Genomic DNA, 19,750 nt, shown 5'->3' with positions numbered 1-19,750 from the left:
GGCAGGAAGGGAAACAACCACAGACCACAAGATACACAGCACTGCACACCCTCCAGGACAGCGGAAATGTCAGATCACATCCATGCGGGCAAGGATAGGCAAAAATCAGAACCATCATTCACTACTAATGAGACTATAAAATAACACAGCCAGCCTGAAAATGTGCCCTGTTGGTCTTCAGTGATTAAATGGAGTTCCCTTCTGACCCAGACACTCCACTCAGAAGAGTGAGAATACATGTATACTAAGAACATGAGCACTTACAGTGGTATGATTAATGTCTGCCAACTGATGTCGGGCGGATAACATGTAGAATATTCACACACAAGGGCTGGAACTGCAGCTCAGGGGTAGCCGCTAGACTTTTCACGTGAAGCAAGGGTGTGAGGCTACATGCTACAGCAATGATGAACCCTGAAATTATGCAACCAAGTGAAAAAAGCCAGTCAGATGAGAACGCAAGCATGATTCCATTTATAGGAACTGTCCAGAATAAGGGAATCTCCAGGGATGGAGCAAGGAGCAGCTGTCTAGTAGTGGGGGACATGGATGCCTCCATTTGCTGGGCTGCCCTAACAAAGGACCAAATCCTAGGTGGCTAGCATGGTAAAAATGCCTCTTCTCTTAGCTCTGGAAACCAGAAGGCTGACGTGAAGGTGTGAGGCTGTTGGCTCCTTCTGCGAGCCGTGAGGGAATTTCCAGGCCCCATTCCATTGCTTACATGTATGTAAGCCATATGCATACGCATACACACACACACACACACACACACACACACACACACACACACACGAAAAAGAAAAGAGAAGGGGAAGCATTGAGTGGACGCAACTTGTAGTCATTCTAATGCCTGTTTTTCCTGAGACCGTATCTTCTCCCTCATCACTTCATCATCCCCCGTACATGACTGTGTCCACTTTTGGACTGACTCATTCTGGCCAATTCCTGGGCCCAGAGTAAAGTCTACTTTCCAAGAGAGTGAGGTGAGGAGACAATTCGGACGGTAAAATGCTCACTGTGCAAAGCATGAAGACCTGAGTTTGATTCCCAAATCCCCACAAAAAGGCAAAAGCATGGGGCTGGAGAGATGGCTCCGTGGCTGACAGTACGGCTCTTACAGAAGGCCCAGCGCCCATGTGGTGGCTCATAATCATTCCTAACTCCAGTCCCAGGGGGAGCAGATGCCTTCTTCTGACCTCTGCAGGCACCGGGAATGCACATGGTATGCACATATACACACAGGCGTAACATTTATCCACATAAGACAAGTTAAGTCTAAAACAAATTCTTTTTAATGTCAAGCATAGCGGTACACGTTTGTAATTCCAGTGTTGGGGAGATGGAGACAGGAGGATGCCTGGAGCTTACTCGCCAGTCAGCCTAGTCTAATCAAAGAGCTCAGGCCAGTGAGAGACCTTGTCTGGGGCAGTTGTGGATGGTGGGGAGGTAACAAGGTAGACAGCACCCAAGGAATGACACCTGAGGCTGAACTCTAGACGCTGTGTGTGTGTGTGTGTGTGTGTGTGTGTGTGTGTGTGTGTGTGTGTACACTCATACATGTATACAAACAAAAAAAGAAAGAAGCATCATCACGGAATGGACACAAATCATAGTCATTCCAGTGTCTGCTTTTCCCATGAGTGTGAGCACACAGGGAGGGCTTTGTCTACACCAGGCAGCATCCAGTGCTGTCCTCTTGAGCGTCACTCAGGAGAAGCAGTTTAGTAGAGGGAACTTCATACAGAGACCGATCTCAAAGTTGGGGGAGGGCTGAAAAGACCAGCAGGTGGTGAACCAGCCCAGAGACTTGCCACAGCAGGGTCCCTCTACCATCTGTATGTCCAGAAGGGCCAAGTTGAGAGGACCGAGGACAAGGTGTGACAGTCCACACCCTCAATCCCAACACTAAGCAGGCAGAGGCAGGTGGATCTCTTGAGTTCTGGCCAGCCTGGCCTACAGAGTGAATTCCAGGCCAGCTGGGAGTACTTAGTGAGACCCTGTCTCAAAAAAGGGGGTGGGGCAGTGAATGATGCCAGAGTCCAACAGCTCCAGGCTGGGACCACCCCAGCACCACTGTCCAAAGCAAAAATTAGACAAGAAATACTCTGGCCTCTCCCTGCCAGCACATTTCAAACTCCCACAGGTGCTTCCCACTGCCTGGCCAAAGGCAGCTGGCCAAGGAGGCTACAAAATGATGTTTGTAGGAGAGAGAGGGGGGAAGGGGGAGAAGAAGAAAGAAAAAGGAGAGAGTGAGAGAGGAAGTTGAGGGGGGAGAAGGGGGAAGGGGAAGTGGGGGAGAGAGAAATGGATGGGGCAGAGACTCTGAGTGTGCAGAGCTTGTGACTTGCACATTGTCTTACCTCTCTGTGTCTCGTCTCCCCCCCCCCCCCCCCCGCCCCGTGCCTGCCACAGGGCTGAGCTGCTATGGAAAGAAGACACTGGGTGCTGAGATAACTGAAAACTTCTATGGAAATGTGAGAACACAGCGCTGCCAGACCTGGAGGATGAGAATAACTTACCCCACACAGAGGCAACCAGAACAGATGCACAAGGACAGAGAATGCAAAGCTATGGAAATAATGAGAAATCAAAGGTAAGTAGGCAGGGAACACTACCAATTAATGCCAGGGATGAGACAAATGAGTTCTACCTTCCAGAACCTTCCAGCACCTCCAGGGATGATTATGAAACTTCCCCCCCCCTTTAATTAGAAAACTGCATGAAACTAATATATGTCCTAACATTAAGACATTCTGGCATTTCTGGAATGAAATTTATGTTCTCTGGGTTTCCTATTCTTTGATAGCCTGCTGAACCCATTTTGCTGTTTGTTATTCAGGATTCTGGTGCACACACACACATCATATGGAAACTTTGCCTGCGGCTTACTTTTATGGGCTTCTGATCTTCCTCTCAGGGTCACTGCTACATCATAAATGTGTTGCGATGCTTGAGAGGTTCTTATGCTCTGACGCATCTCAATGGCGAAGGCGCTGTCATGGCCAGGCTCAGATATAAGCATCAGGATTCCGCGGCAGGGCTGTTGGTCACACTCCCACTTTTTGACAACTCACTGCCCCTGGTGCATCCATCCCGATCCCCCTCAAGACCACAGACCCCTGAGAAACCCTGAGCTCACCATCCAGTCACACTGGATCTTTCAGGTGAAGTACAAAAAAGGCCTTGCTTTCTCTCCCCCAACCCCAAGCTCCTCCCCTCACTCAGATCAGCTTCCAGAACATGTCATCTGGCATGCCCAGCTCACTACCTGTCTAGCCTTGTGGTCACCCTGTCCTGGTTTGTCACCCTCTTCGTTACTGACGGCTCTCTCACCTGTCTCCTGATCCAGACATGAACCTTAAGAGCATGTGAGTCTTGTCCTTCATGCTCATCTCAGTACCTACCACATAGTAGGGTCCTTACGATGTGTTCATTAGCAGGATATCATAGGGTTTAAACCTCTACTACAAAACTTAAAAGTCCAAACATCATCATCATCATCATCATCATCATCATCATCATTATTATTATTATGGGTGTGTTTTTTTGGTTTTGTTTGTTTGTTGATTCAGGGCTTCTCTGTGTAGCTCTGGCTGTCCTCTAACTCACTCTGTAGACCAGCTGGCCTCGAACTCAGAGATTCGCCTGCTTCTGTCTCCCAAGTGCCAGGATTAGAGGTGTGTGCTACTACCACCCAGCATCAAAAAAAAAATTTTTTTTTGAGTGCTGACATGAAAATTATGGAAAATCCCAAGCCAAACAACAGTTGCAGTAAGAATGTAGAAAACTACCTTCAGGTGATAAATACAAGTTATACATGAAACATAAATGATTTCAAGACTTGGTTCCTGTCACCAAGATAGCTCCTATCTATGCAAATACTTCAACATCAAAAGCATTTCAAGTAAAGGTTACTCAGACCATATATAACCTTGACCTTAGCAACAAGAAAAAAGAAGGGGAAATCCTAGCATGCTTTGGCGGGCAGACAGCATGGTGCAGGCCATCTGGAGAACAAGGTGTCAGAACTGGGGTGCACATAGCATGGTGCAGGCCATCTGGAGAACAAGGTGTCAGAACTGGGGTGCACATAGCAAGGTGCAGGCCATCTGGAGAACAAGGTGTCAGAACTAGCTACATTAACACAGTCATCCCTTAGTAGCCACAGGGGACCACCCCCCCACCCCCCACCCCTCACCCCCGCACCTGCCCCACCACACACATGCCAAGATTCACAGATGCTCAAGCCCTCATGTAAAATGATGTCAGATTACTGATCATCCCTGGCATAATGCAATGCTGTGGAAACATTGATGTGGTGTTTAGGGTATAATAATAAGGAAGAACAGCTGTACAGATAGGACCCCTTAAGGGTTTGTTGTTATTGTTGTTTGGGGGGAGTTGTCTGTTTGTTACTGTTTGTTTGGGTTTGGGTTTTTTGTTTTTCATGCGCAGTTGGTTGAACCTTTGATTACAGAGAAGTAAACTGCAGATACATGTCATGACGTGTGTGTGTGTGTGTGTGTGTGTGTGTGTGTGTGTGTGTGTGTGTGCAGGGGGTGATATCATGTTTGAAAGAAAATGTATGGAATTAGAGACCATCAGCTGGGTAGTGGTGGTGCACAACTTCATTCCCAGCACTCAGGAGGCAGAAGCAGGTGGATCTCTGAGTTTGAGGCCAGCCTGGTCTACAATGTGAGTTCCAGGACAGCCAGAACTACATAGAGAAAACCTGTCTCAAAAAAAAAAAAAAAAGAAAGAAAGAAAGAAGGAAGGAAGGAAGGAATGAAGGGAAGGAAGAAAGAGAAATTAGGAATCATCATATTAAGTAAAATAAGTCCAATTCAGGATGGCAAGTACTGCAGGCTTGCTCTCAAATGGTGTCAGCAGGGTAGGCAGAAGGGAGACAGTTGGAGAAGAGGACCAGGGCGAAAGAGGGATAAGAGAGAGTAACAGGAGAAGCTGGTCAAAACAAATCGTGGACTTTATATATCTGAAAATGACTCAGGGAGAACTGCTACTTAACAAGACGGCTTAGCAGATGGAGAAATTTGCCAGAAAGCCTGAAACCTGAGTTCAATCTCTGGGACCCACATGGTCCAACAGAGAACCAACTCCCATAGTGTCCTCTTATCTCTCCACACATGCCATGACACAGACACACAGACCCACACAAATAAATAAATAAATAAATAAATAAATAAATAAATAAATAAATAAATAAATAAAACTTAAAAATTCTTTTAAAAAATTACTTTAGCTGGGTAGTGGTGGCCCACACCTTTAATCCCAGCACTTGAGAGGCAGAGGCAGGTGGATCTCCATGAGTTCGAGGCCAGCCTGGTCTACAGAGTGAGTTATGCAAGGAAACCCTGCCTGGGGGCGGGGGCGGGGGGGGGGTGGTGGTTACTTTAGCCAGTTTTAGTGTCACATAGCTATAATGCCAGCACTCAGCAGAGGTAAGAGGATCACTGTAAACTGAGGCCAGAGGTGGGTGTGGTGGTGCACACTTTAGTACTAGCACCTTAACCCTGAGTCAGAGGCAAGCTGGATCTCTGTGAGTTCAAAGTCAGCCTGGTCTCCATGGCAAGTTCCAGGCCAGCTAGGGCTACAGGTCAAGCTCCTGTCTCAAAAAAGAAATGGAGGGAGGGAAGGAGGAGAAAGACACCACTCCGTACGATTAATACACACTGATTTTTAAAAATTATGATTTGACGATCTAAGGCCGCACTTAAGTTATATGACCTCAAGAAGCCTTTCACACTCAAACATTTAATTATACCATCTGCTGCAGACAGAACCCAGACAACCGTCATAGACAATGTCAGCTTAGTGCTTTAAATCAGCACCCTCAGCACAAAGTAAAACTCAGGTGCACACAAGGCACAGAATGGGGAGCGTACTGCTTCCTGCTTCCTTTCAGCTGTTCCGTCAATTAACATCAATAAACACCAACCGTAAGCCAAAGAGACACAGGGCTATGTGACCTGGACCAGCAGGCTGTTGTTCAGCAACAGGGTCCTGAGAGAGAGGACCAGGGGATCCGAAAACAAGGGGACAGATAAGTTTGGGATCTGGAGGTCTTGTACAAGCTATGTCTACGCCAAGCAAGCTTAATAAGGCACAACACCTCAACATCTTACACACTATCTCCAGAGGAGAAATGGGACTGAGTCAGCAGAAACTATCACACAACCAACCGAGGCAGTGAAAGCTAATCAAACTATGTTGCACAAGGGTGACTCAAGGTATCTCAAGAACCTTACAGACTGAGAACAAAGCAGCCCCATATGGTGGGAAGAGTTGAGGGCTCCAGTTCTGAAGCCACAGCTCCCCCAAAGCCCTGGCCCCAGGCCAGTACCAGCTTTACCAAACATGTGCCGGGTTTTAGAGAAGGAACAGTGTTCTTTCTCTGTATATCAGGGCCTTGGGGAAAACGTTCCAAGGCCCCGATCCCAGGCTATTACTGGCTCTGCCAAGCATGTTCCTGGTTTTAAATGTTCCTTCTCCATACATCAAGGCCACAGGGAAAGCTTCAGTTGACCCGTCCAGCCCTCAACCAGTCCGACCTGCTGCTCAGTCCTCAAGGATTCCCAATGTAGAGAGCAATCAAACTCAAATATGATCAATCTACTACAACCAGAAGGAAAGAGGGGAGATGTCACATGACCAGAGACTGGGCCGAAGTGTGGGTGAGTAGAGATCATGATGGGGGGTGGGGGCAATCAAACCGTGGAACAGATATGACCAAAGCTGCAGAATGCTGTGCTGGGTGAGGCTCTTGACGAGACTGTAGACAAAAAAGGGAGCGATCAGGTTAAATGCTGGCTCCTCTGTGCTCTGCGCAGCATGTGCCAAACTATAGAATTTTTTTCCGAGTCAAGAAATCATTCTTTAATCATCAGTTTGCATCTTGTTTTGCTTTCCCTTGGTGTTGGGGATCAAACACAGGACCTTACACACTAGAGGCAAGTGTTCTACCACAGAGTTACACCCCAACCAGGCGCTAATATTTGCAAGTCTTAATGTTTACACCTAAATAGTTACAAATGCTTTTCTCGGAGAGGGTGAAGAGCATTGGATCATCTGCAGAAGTCATGTCCAAGTGTCTAGCATCCATGTTTCTTTGAAGGAAATAGGAGTGAATTTTTGCAGAAAAGTCAGCATAGTAGGGCCTGGGCCTGCTGTTCTTTATGGGGTCCTCAAAAAACGAAGTTGGTATCATCAACGAAAAGAAACCAGAGATGATGCTGTGGGTGTAGGAAAATGCGCATCCTTCCTTCTTCCCTGTCAGTAGGAATGCTGGCTGGTATAGCCACTATGAAAATCTGAGCAGAGGCTCCTCCTTTCCACACACACCCCACACACACCACACACCTAAAAAACAGGGGCTGGAGAAAAGGCTCAGCAGTTAAGAACACTGGTTGCCTTTACCATCCACACCCCAGACAGCATCTCGACGACACCTAAAGTGAAAAAGGGGCTGGATGATATAATGGCCTCAGCAGTTAAGAACATCTTGGAGTCACCATGTCAGGGGCACTGGCTCGTGGGCCGGCAGCACTGGCAAGCATGCGGCGGCCAGGCTGCCTACGCCTGGATATTAATCTCTATCACAGGACACTGAAGCACTAGCGATGGACCAGCCTAGTGTCACCAGCTGATGAGCGATGATGAAAATGTGGTACATAACAATGCATTTTACTCTCTGTAAAGGAAAGTGAAATATAAAATATCAGGTAATGATAACTAAGTGAGATAATCAGGCCAGAAGACAACATGTGTTTCTTTTATATATAATTGGGAGGGGTGAGAATGAAGCCAGGGAAGTATAAGGCCTGGGGGGGGGAGGGTGACGGGGTAGGGGGCATACGGCTGAAAGTCAAGAGAGATGGAACAGAGGGGGGGGGGTGCAGGTTTTTTCAAATTTATATAAAATAACAAGGAAATTTGTTACACTGCATGCAAATTAAAAAATAAATAAAAAAAAAGTTGACCTTCCTGGCTTGTGTTCTCACCATCTATTGGTAGAGCATAAGATTTGTTCAGGCTTAGTGAGCAGTATACCAGCTGGACTGACTCAATGTAGACTGTCTCAAATCCGAGATCCACCTGCTTTTGCCTCCCAGTGATTAAAGGTGCATTCTACCACACCAATGGCGAGATTTTGTAACCACTAGTTTATGCTGGATATACCGCTTTCTTCTGGGCTGGAATATGTTGTGTGATGGACAGGACCAATCCCCAGAAAAACCCTCCCTTAAAACTAAGTATAGTGAGCTTCCCTAACAGATATCATTTCACAGCTTCCTGCTGGGGAGTTAAGTACATATTACATGACCAATGGAGAGAAGACTCTTCTCCAGACATAGTTCCTCCTTTTAATGTTTCTTTATGATCTCCTACTAAACTAAAGTATAGCCATACTGAGTCTTTGTGAGCCATGGTGAATCACCAAATCTGCAGATGACCTTGGCTCACAGAAGAAATAAATTCAAAATAAAAGATTGGACCAAGATAGTGGACTAAGGATATTCTTCTGCCTTTCAAGTGGCTTCACATTACCTGGAATAACAGAAGTATTATTTTTAAAACACTCAATCAATAATAAACCTAGAAAACAGGAAACAGTGCCAGTGGCCAACTTAAATGCCTAAGGAATTCCGGCAATGTCAAGAGTACTCAGAACCAGACTATCTAGGCAAACCACCAAACCACACCATGAGCTTGGGAGGAGGCTGTCGGCAGTGGAAAACAATAGCGCCATCCAGGCTCCAAATATGTAGACAAAGACAAGGATAGAATCCAACCACCCAGTCACCAGGAAACAGCAGCTGGGATCGCTAAGAGTGTTAGAACTGAACCCCACAGCTTGAGTCACCCACAGTCCACCAAACATCCCAAGGACAATCCCACTCAACAACAGAGGAAAAAGTCAGCGATTCTGAGATGAGGCTACAGCCAATGAGACAGGCAGGAAACAAGAATTATCAAATTCGAGATAAGGCACTCTCGCTTGAATTCTACCCCAGACATCGTGGGTCTGTGTTCTCCACTCTGGTCCAAAACAGAATCTGACAGTGACGTCTGTACCAAGGCGCAAGGAACAAGATTCCACTCGAGTCCAGCTGGCAGCAGCCAAAATCCACAAAGGAAAATGGAGTCAGTGTGAAAGGAAGGTAAGGAGGACAATGCCCAGACTGGCCAGCTCACAGGGGTTAGTAGAATCACTATCTGAACATCTAAGAATGTTCTCTTTGTCATCATAAAACCAGATGACCACAAGAGCCCTGCTCTAGATACCTATATAATTTTAGGGGAAGCCAAGAAAATATCTCAGCAAAAGCATGTTTAGCAGCTGCTGAGAAATCCAAAGTTCAAGGAAAAGCTGTTTCAAACATACAAGAAAATGAGCAGAATGAAGAGAAAGATGCTGATGATCCTGGGTGGGGCATACGTGTGTTTGTGTGTGCGCGTGCGCGCGCTAAGATAATAGAACTGGTCAAGTCACAAATGTGTGGTGAGCAAAAGAGCCCTGAAAAGCAAAAGTAATAACATGTAAACACTACTGTTAACAATATAACCATCTGAAAACCAGGACCCTTTTATACTGTTTCAAAGAGGGTCTCAGCATAGTTTAAAATCTAAACTGTTTCAATCATTAATAAATTTATGGCTTCTCATCAGATGGGGTAAGAAATTTCAAAGATGAGGACATAAATACTAAGAATCACCACATTTGCTTTGGGGTTGCCTGGGGTTTATTTACCATACTAGGGATGGAATTCAGGGTTTCTCACATGCTAGACAGTACTCTACCACTGAGCTACATCCCCACACATGCTGTTGGTTTTTCTGTTCTGGTTTTGTTTTGTCTAGTTGTGTGTCTACATGTGTTTGAGGACTTTTATTGTTTTGGATTTTTGTTGCTTTTTTTTTTTTTTTTTAATTTGGGGGACAGAAAATCTATGTGGCTCATATTGGCCTTGAATTCCTGGGTGCAAGCGATCTCCCTCCCTCAGCCTCACCACCATACCCAACACTGTGAGAGCAATGGCCGCCTTCAGACCCATCATCTGACCACTCAGTGAGTGTATCAAGGGTCCCACAGACAGAGGACTCCTCACTGTCGCAGGAGGTTCAGTTCAGCTTGGTGTATACTGCTGAATATGGTCTGCTTGATCTGCCATCTTCTAGCATAAGGGCTGGAGAGATAGCTCAGCAGTTAAAAGCACTAGCTGCTCTTCTAGGGGACTATGGTTCAATCCCAGCCCCAACACAGTGACTTGCAACCATCTGTAGCTCCAGGCCCAGTGGAGCGAACAACTTCTCCTGGCCTCCATGGGCACCAAGTATGCACATGGTGCATGGACATATATGCAGATAAAACATTCATACACATAAAATAAAACAAAAGTAATTTTTTTTAAAAAAAAAAAATGAGGGCTGGTGATAATATGGCTTATTGGGTAAAGGTACTTGTCAACTTGTCACTAAGCCTGACCACCTGAGTTTGATCCCCAGGACATAAATGGTAGAAGGAGAGAACTGACTTCCACAAGTTGTCCTCTGACCTTCACACACACAGTCATACAAATATTTTTTTTTTAAAAAAAAATGGAAATAAAAAACTTGGTCAGCTCAGCCAGGGCCATCAGTAAAGTGTAAGTATACAGCACACCCCTGCCAATGAAACTGCCATACCATATAAATTTACTGCCATTCAGTAAATTCTGACACTAGAGAAAGACACAAGCATCTTCACCCATTTTCCTGACAGCATGAACTTGCCACAATTACTGTTCAACACTGACAGTATCAGGCCAGAAGTACACATAGTGCTATAGAGCTCGGCTAGCGTAATAAGAGATGGGGGAGGGGCAGGAGTGCTAGGCATAGTCACACCAAGTAATTCTGCTCCCAGATTCATCTGTGCTCAACAGAAATGCATGTATTCATCCAACAAAAAGCAAGAACTAGAATGCCCATAGCACTGCTGTTTGTAATAGTCCAAAACTACAAACAGCCCATGTCAATCATGGTAGAATGCCTATTGATTTTACAGATGTATACACATGTGCAGCAGACCTTTTTCCTCTAGGCACAATGTGCTCACCTCCCTGCCATATTGGAACAGAGAAGAACATGGCCTGGTAGCCATGGCAACACCTGAGCAAACACAGTACAAGAATAGCCAGGTCGATGGTAACAGTAATGGAGATCCTGAGATTCTGTTTAGATGGAGGAAGGGAAAGTCATGGATCCTCACTGGGAAGTCTAACTATCACTTCTTCCTCTGCAGTGATTTTGAAGTGGAAGATAAGTTGAAAGGATCCACTATGCAGCATCCATGAGGCCATCATCCCTAATGAAGTAGAGCTTAGCATGGTCCAACTGCTTTGGAGTCACCTGGTCTCCTGTACATAACCCCTCGCTGTAAGTAAGCCCAATAAACTCATTGGTTCCCCAAGGTGGACTTCCGGTGGAACCATGCTTTGGTCTGTCACTGGTGCCCTATTTAGAGTGAATGTATATTTGAGTCTCTCTAGGAAAAGTCAGCGCAACAACACAACACTAAGAACAAACAGACCTCATCCCCTCTACAGAACATGGACAAATTCCACAAGAGGTAATGCTGCAGCCAGGCACAGAGGAGCACACACGCTCTGCTTCCATGAACACAAAACGGAAAAGCAGGCAAAACTCAACCACTGTATTAGAAATCAAAACAGTGGCTATCCTTTGTGATGAGCTGCCCGAGGAGGCCATAAGAGGAAAAACAGGAGGAGCCCATCACCTTGGAGCCAGATAAAACCCCTCAGCAGCTGAGATGCAAGAATCCCAACACAAGACCAATGCCTGTGGTAAAGGCTGCCAAAGACTGAAGCCTGAATGCACAGGATGCTGAGTATCCCCCCTCCTCCCCAGCCACTGCCAGAGGCTCTCAAACAAGATTTCACCTTATTTATGCAAGGACACCTTACCTTCCTGCATCCTGATGGGCTAGACTTTAACCTCATCAGCTGTAACCCCGTCAGGTGCTCCTCAGGAACCACGTAGTGAGAGGACAGAAACTGCAAACCCACCAAAATCCTAGCTATGACTTGTAAAAGCAGTGAGCTGGGCTCTCTCCTCCCTGAAGTCACAGACACGCCTGGGTGTGTCCTGCTTTCCTATTTCTCATACCTAAGCCTATATAAAAATATTTTTAATAAAATATCCAAGGCTAGTCCTGAAATTGTTTTTTTCTTTAGTATCAAAACCATGAATGCTGATTTGGACCTGAGTCTGGGTCTCTAAAACTCAAGAACGCCTCAGGCTGCTGAGGTGCAGTGGGAAGCTCTGCCTCCTTTACCCCCAAAGGCTGATGGAGTGAGGAAGGACTCAGGAGCACAGGAGAAGTCGTTTCTTATTTTGAGGGCTGGTTCTGGTTATTGAAATTCATTGAACTACACATTGATAGTTTGCATACCTTTATGCTTGCATCTCAATGAGCAGTTGCCACAAAAATACACGGGTACTTAACCATATATAGAGTAGAAAAATATATTTAACTTTCAAGTCTTGAGTCAGATAAAAATGACTCAATGAAAACTCAATCCAGCCAGCTATGGTGGTGCATGTACTTAATCCCAGTACTTAGGGATCTCTGTGAGTTCCACGACAATCGTAAGGCACTGCCTCAAGATAAAACAAAAACAAACCAACAAAACTTCAATCAAACAAAAAGTAGGCGAGGAGAAAAAGGGGTGGAGACTAGCAATAAATAAGAATAAACAACAGAAAAAAGTAAGATAGAAGAAGTAAGCCCAAAATATCAATAGTCTATAAACATTGGCGGGTTACAGCAGAGGTCGATCAAATGGTCAGTGAGTAAAGGCACCTGCCGCTAAACCTGCTGACCGGAGTTACCGTCCTAGGACACACGTGACAGGGGCAGTAACTGCTCTGACTAGGTGTCCTCTGACCTCCACATGAACATCCACATTCACACACACACACACACACACACACACACACACACACACATGTAGACACACAAAAGAAATAAATATATAAGATAAAAACAAATATGTATACACTATATATATATATATATATATATATATATATATGACAAAAGCTGCCTATTGAAAGGCAGAAATATGCATCTGTCAAGATGGCTATATCAAGAGAGAGGGAAGAGCATGTGGTTAATGGGAATGTAAAAGGAACAGACTTTATGGAAAATAGTGTGGTGAAGTCCCAAAAACTTAAAAAAAAAAAAAAAACCAACAAATTAGTGTATAAGCTAGTAATGCCAACTTCTATTTGTATTCATTTCCCGAAGGAACTGAAAACAGATTACTGAAGAGAGATGTGTGAACCAATGGTCATTTACAGTAGCTAAAATGTGAAAGCGACATGTGTCCACTGACAAGAGATGAACAGATAAATGCTGTGGGGCACACACAGAGGATGGAATATTACTTAGCCTTGAAAAGGAAGGAAACAGTGACAGGCACATGGTACAACATGGAGTCTTTGGGAAATCAAGCTAAAATAAAATAATCCTGTCCCTAAAACCCAGATATCATGAAATACCACATGAAGTACCTAAACTCAGTCACAGAGACAGAAAGAGTAACAGTTCCGGGGCTAAGGAAGAGATAATATGCTTTCAGTTTCCGTTTCCAAAATGGGTGGGCTCTAGAGATTGGTTGGGCCACAACATTAACACTGGCAGAGCAGGTGCCTAAAAAACGGTACCCACTATGTTAAAGGTCACAAACTACAAAATGCTATCTTTTTGCCTCTCCTTTCTTTTCAGTAATATGGAGACCAGAGATCCCCAAATCTCCCAGCTACAAAAATCTTTCAAAAATGGTAACACACACACACACACACACACACACACACACACACACACACACACACGTAGCAGGAATCTTAAAGGTTCTTATTAATAAAATCAAACCCAGAGCCAAGTATTGGGGTAAACACTGGAAGATCAGAGAGACAGAACAAGCCACAGCTAACCTCACCTGGCCAACTTCTCAGTTGATCTTGTTTCCTCAGACTGGAAACTTCTGTGTCTTCATCCCAATGGCTCTCAGCTGAACTGCTGCTCAAAACCTAAAAGCTTAACCAGCCAAATGCTTCTAGTTTCTGGTCCTCACGCCTTATATACCTTTCTGCTTTCTACCACCACTCCCTGGGATTAAAGGCTGGCTTTCTGGGATTAAAGGAGTGAGTCACCATGCTTGGCTGTATCCTTGAACACATGGATTTCTGCCTCTGGAATGCTAGGATTAAAGGCATGTGCTACCACTGCCTAACTTCTATGTTTAATATTGTGGCTGTTCTGTCTCTGACCCCAGATAAGTTTATTAGAGTGCACAATATTTTGGGGAACACAATACCACCACACACACACACACTTGGAATTAGTTTAAATAAAGAAACATGGGGAAACCCAAATCCAAGAATGAAGACAAAATAAAGGTGTTCTAAGACATTATCAACACAGTTTACCATGACTGGATGAGATTTTAAAAGTGTACTTGAAGGAGAAGGAAAACAGGGTGGAGAATGTGGGGAATGACAGACAGGTAGATAGCGTAAGCCTTGCTAAATGCGATGAACACTGACTTAGAAGACCAGAGCAGCAGCATGTCTAACCCAAGGGTTAAGGTGAAAATACAGCTCAGGCCACAGGTGAAACCGGACATCCTGGACCTGCTCAACACAAAAGCCAAATGATGCTTTCAGTCCAAAAGGATCAGATCTTGAACACAATAAATTCAAGTAAGTAGAAAGAAGCATAAAGTTTAGTAACAGAAATTAGTAACATAGGAAGATAAAAATCAGCAGCATCAACCAATAAATCCAAAACCCAATGCTTTGAAAGGATCGAGAAAGGAAGCAATCACAAACCTGACCAATAAAAAGGAAGAAAGGTGGGCGTGATCCATGTACATCATACACATTTGTGAAAACGTAGGAAAGCCATTGTTCTGTACAATTAACACATACTAACAAGAGGAAGAACAAGAGAAGCCACAAAGCATTCGTATTAATTAGAAAAAATATCATATTTACATGAGTTTATCTGCGGAAAGTGAATAGGTGCCAGATGCAAACATATATTATCAATAATGCTAATAATTTCCCGAGACAATGAAGGGTATTAAAATGATTGCCGCAACAAGCCAGCTGTGAACCATCAATGCTTATGGGCATGAGAGAAAAGGTAGCTGGATGATGGTATCAGCTTCCTAAAGCACCCAGTGGCAGCCCAGGAGGTCTGCAGGCAAATCTGCCAGACTTTAAGGAACAGATCATTCTTCTGTTCCAAAGCACAGAAAATGATAGAAAGTTCCCAGCCGGTTCAGTGTGAACAGCACAAGCGTAATAACAGGACAGGAAGAATCATCCACAGCAATGTCACTTACCAACCCTTAAGGAAAATGTTAGCTTTGGGATCTATCAAACAAACCAAATATTCATGGTGTTTTGTTGTTAAGGGGCGGGGGCGGGTGTCCGGTGTTTCTGTTTGTCTTCAATTTTTTTTGTTTTGTTGTTATTATTATTGGTTTTTGTTTTGTTTTTCTTTTTTTTTTTTGAGACAGGGTCTTGCCATGTAGCATAGGCTGGCCTCAAACTCATCCTCTTGACTCAGCCTGGAGTGCTAGAATTACAGGCATGAGCCACCATACATAGCTCCAAAAAATTCATTTTAAAGTATTACAGGATTCTAGTGAGAAGATCCAGCAAAATAATAATGTGTTAGCGATTTTTTTTTTAAGGAAAGAAATCTACACAACCATATCAATACACGCGGTACAAAAGCATGGAGGGGCACCCAATCAGGTATGAACAGAAATACACTTAACATAATAGAGTACACTTTCAGAAAACACGGAGGAAACACTTTCCTAAAACCAAACAACGTACCATGGGGCTTCTTAACAAACAATAGTTTTCTACCTGGCACATCGGCAAATCAGCTTAAGAACTAGCATTAAAACTGATGCAGGCTTGAGAGGGGCCGCCCCGACGCCACATAAAGATGCTCTCTTTGACCAAGTGTGGTGGCTCACTCCTGGAATCCCAGTGCTCATCAGGAGGTGGAGGGTGGGGGGACGTTCAAGCCCAGACTGAGCCACATAGCAATTCCAGGCCAGCCAGAACTGCCTAGGGATACACTATCTCGAAAACAAAAATAAAATAACCGCGGTGTGGTGGCTCATGTGAGTCCCAGGCCACTCAGAGATAGTTAGCGAGACCCTGTCTCAAAATAACCAATAAAGAAACTTGATGGCTTTGAGTTAATCATGCAAAGCCATTTCCCTTAGACTAGGGAATTAGGGTGGACAAGCCCCCACCTTCTATCTCCGTCTTAAACGTTGAAAGAACAGTGTTTGAAACTGGATAACCAAATCTTATGACACCAAAAATTGATCAGAAGGGCTCGGTCGTGACTTCACTCAAAAACACTTTATCTCTCGCCTCCAGCCACCGCCGTTACTAATGGATACCCATGTCAACCAGTCCGACATAATTCATCCGATAGAGGGCAAGGAAGAGCACCTTCATGGGATTTTTTTTTTTTTTTTTCTCAAAGCGTATACTGCTTATTATATAAACTTGCGTGCTGGCGTATGGAGCTCCCACAAAATCAAACTAAGATATTCAGAGTCAAACTTGTTTAAAAAAATAAGCACATAAAACTAATTTTGTTCTAAGGGCATTAAGAAAAAGAGACCGGCACTGTTGCACTCGCGCCAGGCTGCATATCGCTGGGACACGCACCAGCATTCACACAATTCCTCGCACTCCCAGGCGTCCTGGAGACCCGCAGTCCAAGCCCTAGGCGATCACCTGGACCGGACCAGGGCGCAGTGGATGCACACTGGGGGGCACCGGAGTCCGGCCGGCGCGCACGCACCTGTCCCGGGGGCGGGGGCTCCCCAGGGGCACAGCCGCCCGAGCCACCTGGCTCCAGTGCTAGGATGCTGCGCCAAAACCGAAGGGAGGGCCGGCCACCTGCGGTCCCCACCTGCAGCGCGATCCCTGCGCTGCGAGCCGCCTGGGTACCCAGGACCGCAGCGCGTCTTCCCAGGGGGGCACCCCGTGTCCCGGTGCCAGGACTCCTGCACCCGCGTCTTGCCCGCCAGACCTGAGACAAGGCAGCTCAGGAACAGAGGAGTGGGCGGCCAAACCCAGACTCACCCGCCGTGGTTCACTCGCACCGGACTCCCGCGCCGCCGCCGCAGCCCGCAGCTGCCGCGGCTTTCTGCGCTCACGGATGCTACCGGGAAGGTCCCAGCGATCCCGCCGGCGCCTTCCCGGTGGCCACCTCCAGGGGGCGCCCGCCTGCCAGCGCGAGGCTTCCTGGGAGATGTAGTCCAGGAGCCTCGGTTCTCGATGAGGGTAGTTTCTTTCCTGCAGCATTCCCTGTCAACCTCCACAGATGGTCCATCGATGATGAAACATCTCTCTGGGAGAGAGAGAGATCCCCTCTCCGCACTGCAGACCGTTGTTCTTAAAGCGGGGAGTAGGGGAGTGTTTCGGACCAACACCGTCAGCGTCGAATGGGAGCTGGATTAAACTGCAGGGTCTTTATCTCACAGACTGTTGGGGTTTGGTTTGGGACAGTTTTTGCGGAGCTGGGTATGGAAACTAGGGCCTCATACATGCTAGATAAGCGTTCTACCACTGAACTACTACACTCACAGCACTATTTGGTTTTATTTATTTATTGTGGTTTAAAAAAAAAAAACTCTGAAGGAGGGATCCAGCAATTTGCTATTTTACATACAACCCCCTTTCTACCCTCCCTCTCCTCCCTCTCTCCTCTCCTCCCTCTCCCTCTCTCCTCTCCTCCCCTCCTCCTCTCCTCTCCTCCCCTCCTCCCCTCCTCCCCCCCCTCCCCCCTCTTCCCTCCCCTCTCCTGCAGATACACTGAAGGGGCCGTTTATATTCCAGCCCAGACCTCCCCCTCACTTTAGCCCTCCTCCCCCCAAGTCCCTAGGATATCTCAGAGACCCTGGAATTGAACAAGGTCAAGACCACATTCAGGATTGTCACTTCCCTCAACCTGTTTCTGCCCTGAGGTGGCATACCTTATGTCCAGGAGCTGAAGAACATCTTCCATAGTTATTAACATAAAAGTCATCTAAGACTGTTAAATATGCATGGGCGGATGACAGGACCATGAGTCATATTTGAGGTAGTGAGAATAAAACCTAGCCAATTCTTTTTAGATGAGATGGGGAGGCGAGAGAGGCCCAGTAATAGAGGTGGAAGACACAGTTCTAGGAGGGTTTTGTGGGTTGAGCTGGTTGGTGTCAGTGTTTTGCTTTGTTTTTATGGTGGGAACAACTTCAGCATGTTAAAATATTTATGAAAAGAATACCATTGATGGACAGTTGAAAAAAATCTAATACTGCATGACTCCCCAGCAGACTGTGCATATATAAGAAGGAAAAAGTGAAGCCAGGTGTGGTGGCACACGCCTTTAATCCCAGCACTCAAGAGCAGAGGTAGGCAGAGCTCTGAATTCAAGGCCAGCCTGGTCTATCAAGAGAGTTCCAGGACAACCAAGGCTATTACACAGAGAAACCCTGTTGTGGAGTAGAATATTTGTTTAACTATGTAAAGATGTGTTGCTTTGTTTACATTGCAGAATAATTGTTTTTAACTATGTAAAGATGGGTTACATTTGTTTAATTATGGAAACGTGTGTTGTTTAACTGTGTAAAGATGTGTTGCTCCTTTACCTTGTCTACCAAAGGTACCTGATTGGTCTAATAAAAAGCTGAACAGCCAATAGCTGGGCAGAGGAGGCATAAGCAGGGCTGACAGGCAGAGGGAAATGGGGGTCCAGCCAGCCAGAGGCCAGACAGACCCCAAGGAAGCAGGAAAGCAGGATGGATAGTATGCAGATGAGGTAAACCTGCCTCAGGGTAGCACATAGATGAATAGAAATGGATTAATTTAGGTTGGGGGGGAAGCTAGCTAGAAATAAGCCTAAGCTAAGGCCAAGCATTAATAATTAATAAAAAGCCTCTGTATTATGATTTTGGGGCTGGCAGTCCAAGAAAGCACACTATAAAACCCTGTCTCAAAAACCAAAAGAAAAGAAAAAGCCCCCTGGCTTGGATGGTAGCCCCCCTGTGCTGTAAGACGAGGGGAACACAAAGGGAGGGAGATGATGGTTTCCTTTGGTAGAGGGGAGACAGTCAAAGGGGCTTTCCCTGGAAAAGAAGAGAGAGGATGTTATCAGTGAGGATGGTGTGTGTGTGTGTGTGTGTGTGTGTGTGTGTGTGTGTGTGTGTGAGAGAGAGAGAGAGAGAGAGAGAGAGAGAGAGAGAGAGAGAGAGAGAGAGAGATATGCTATAGAAAAAAGAAGAAAACAACAAGCCAGAAAGGCGTCCTGGTGACATGGAGTGTTGACAGTCCCCAGGTCAGGCAGGGCGAATGGAGGGCACTCTGGACTGGATGACTACATCTCCCATTCAGATGTTGTAAAACAATCCCCAGTGATTATGTTCAGTGTTTACAGGTGGAGCCATTGCGGGGTCATGAGGTCAGGAAATGGATTGTTGCCTTCATAAAAGAGTTACCTTGCCCATGATCATGCCCTTGATCATGCCCATTTGATCATGTGAGGACATAGCAAAAAGTTACTATCAATTAATCAGAAAGGGAACTTTCACCAGATACCAAGTCAGCCTTGATCTTAAACACCTGGAGGCCCTTGAGA

At 45.7% G+C, this 19,750-nt stretch overlaps 1 protein-coding gene and 1 long non-coding RNA gene across 9 annotated transcripts in view; one reads left to right on the top strand and one right to left on the bottom strand.

Moving 5' to 3' along the window:
• The window catches only part of Specc1 (sperm antigen with calponin homology and coiled-coil domains 1), a 280,028-nt gene extending 262,695 nt beyond the window's left edge, over positions 1 to 17,333 (bottom strand). For 3 of the 8 annotated variants that reach the window (XM_037200764.1, XM_037200767.1, XM_028857076.2), the window contains exon 1: positions 17,215 to 17,333. Coding sequence is in view for 1 of the 8 variants with exons in the window: in XM_037200766.1 (XP_037056661.1) it covers positions 11,985 to 11,994 (10 nt within the window). In the remaining 7 variants the exon portion in view is untranslated. Of the gene's footprint in view, positions 1 to 264; positions 415 to 11,984; positions 12,180 to 17,214 lie in introns of those variants that run through there. The other 5 variants (XM_037200763.1, XM_037200766.1, XM_037200768.1 and 2 more) reach the window with 4 other exon arrangements.
• LOC119086926 lies at positions 8,119 to 11,985 on the top strand. The gene is made up of 3 exons (XR_005090324.1): positions 8,119 to 9,179; positions 11,303 to 11,436; positions 11,541 to 11,985. It is a non-coding gene; the product is annotated as an uncharacterized LOC119086926 (long non-coding RNA).
• Positions 17,334 to 19,750: the final 2,417 nt, after the last annotated feature.

Source organism: Peromyscus leucopus, chromosome 8b (assembly GCF_004664715.2).
Source record: "Peromyscus leucopus breed LL Stock chromosome 8b, UCI_PerLeu_2.1, whole genome shotgun sequence".
Lineage (NCBI taxonomy): Eukaryota > Metazoa > Chordata > Mammalia > Rodentia > Cricetidae > Peromyscus > Peromyscus leucopus.
Note: the sequence above shows the minus strand (reverse complement) of the source record. Positions and strands in the feature narration are given on the sequence as shown.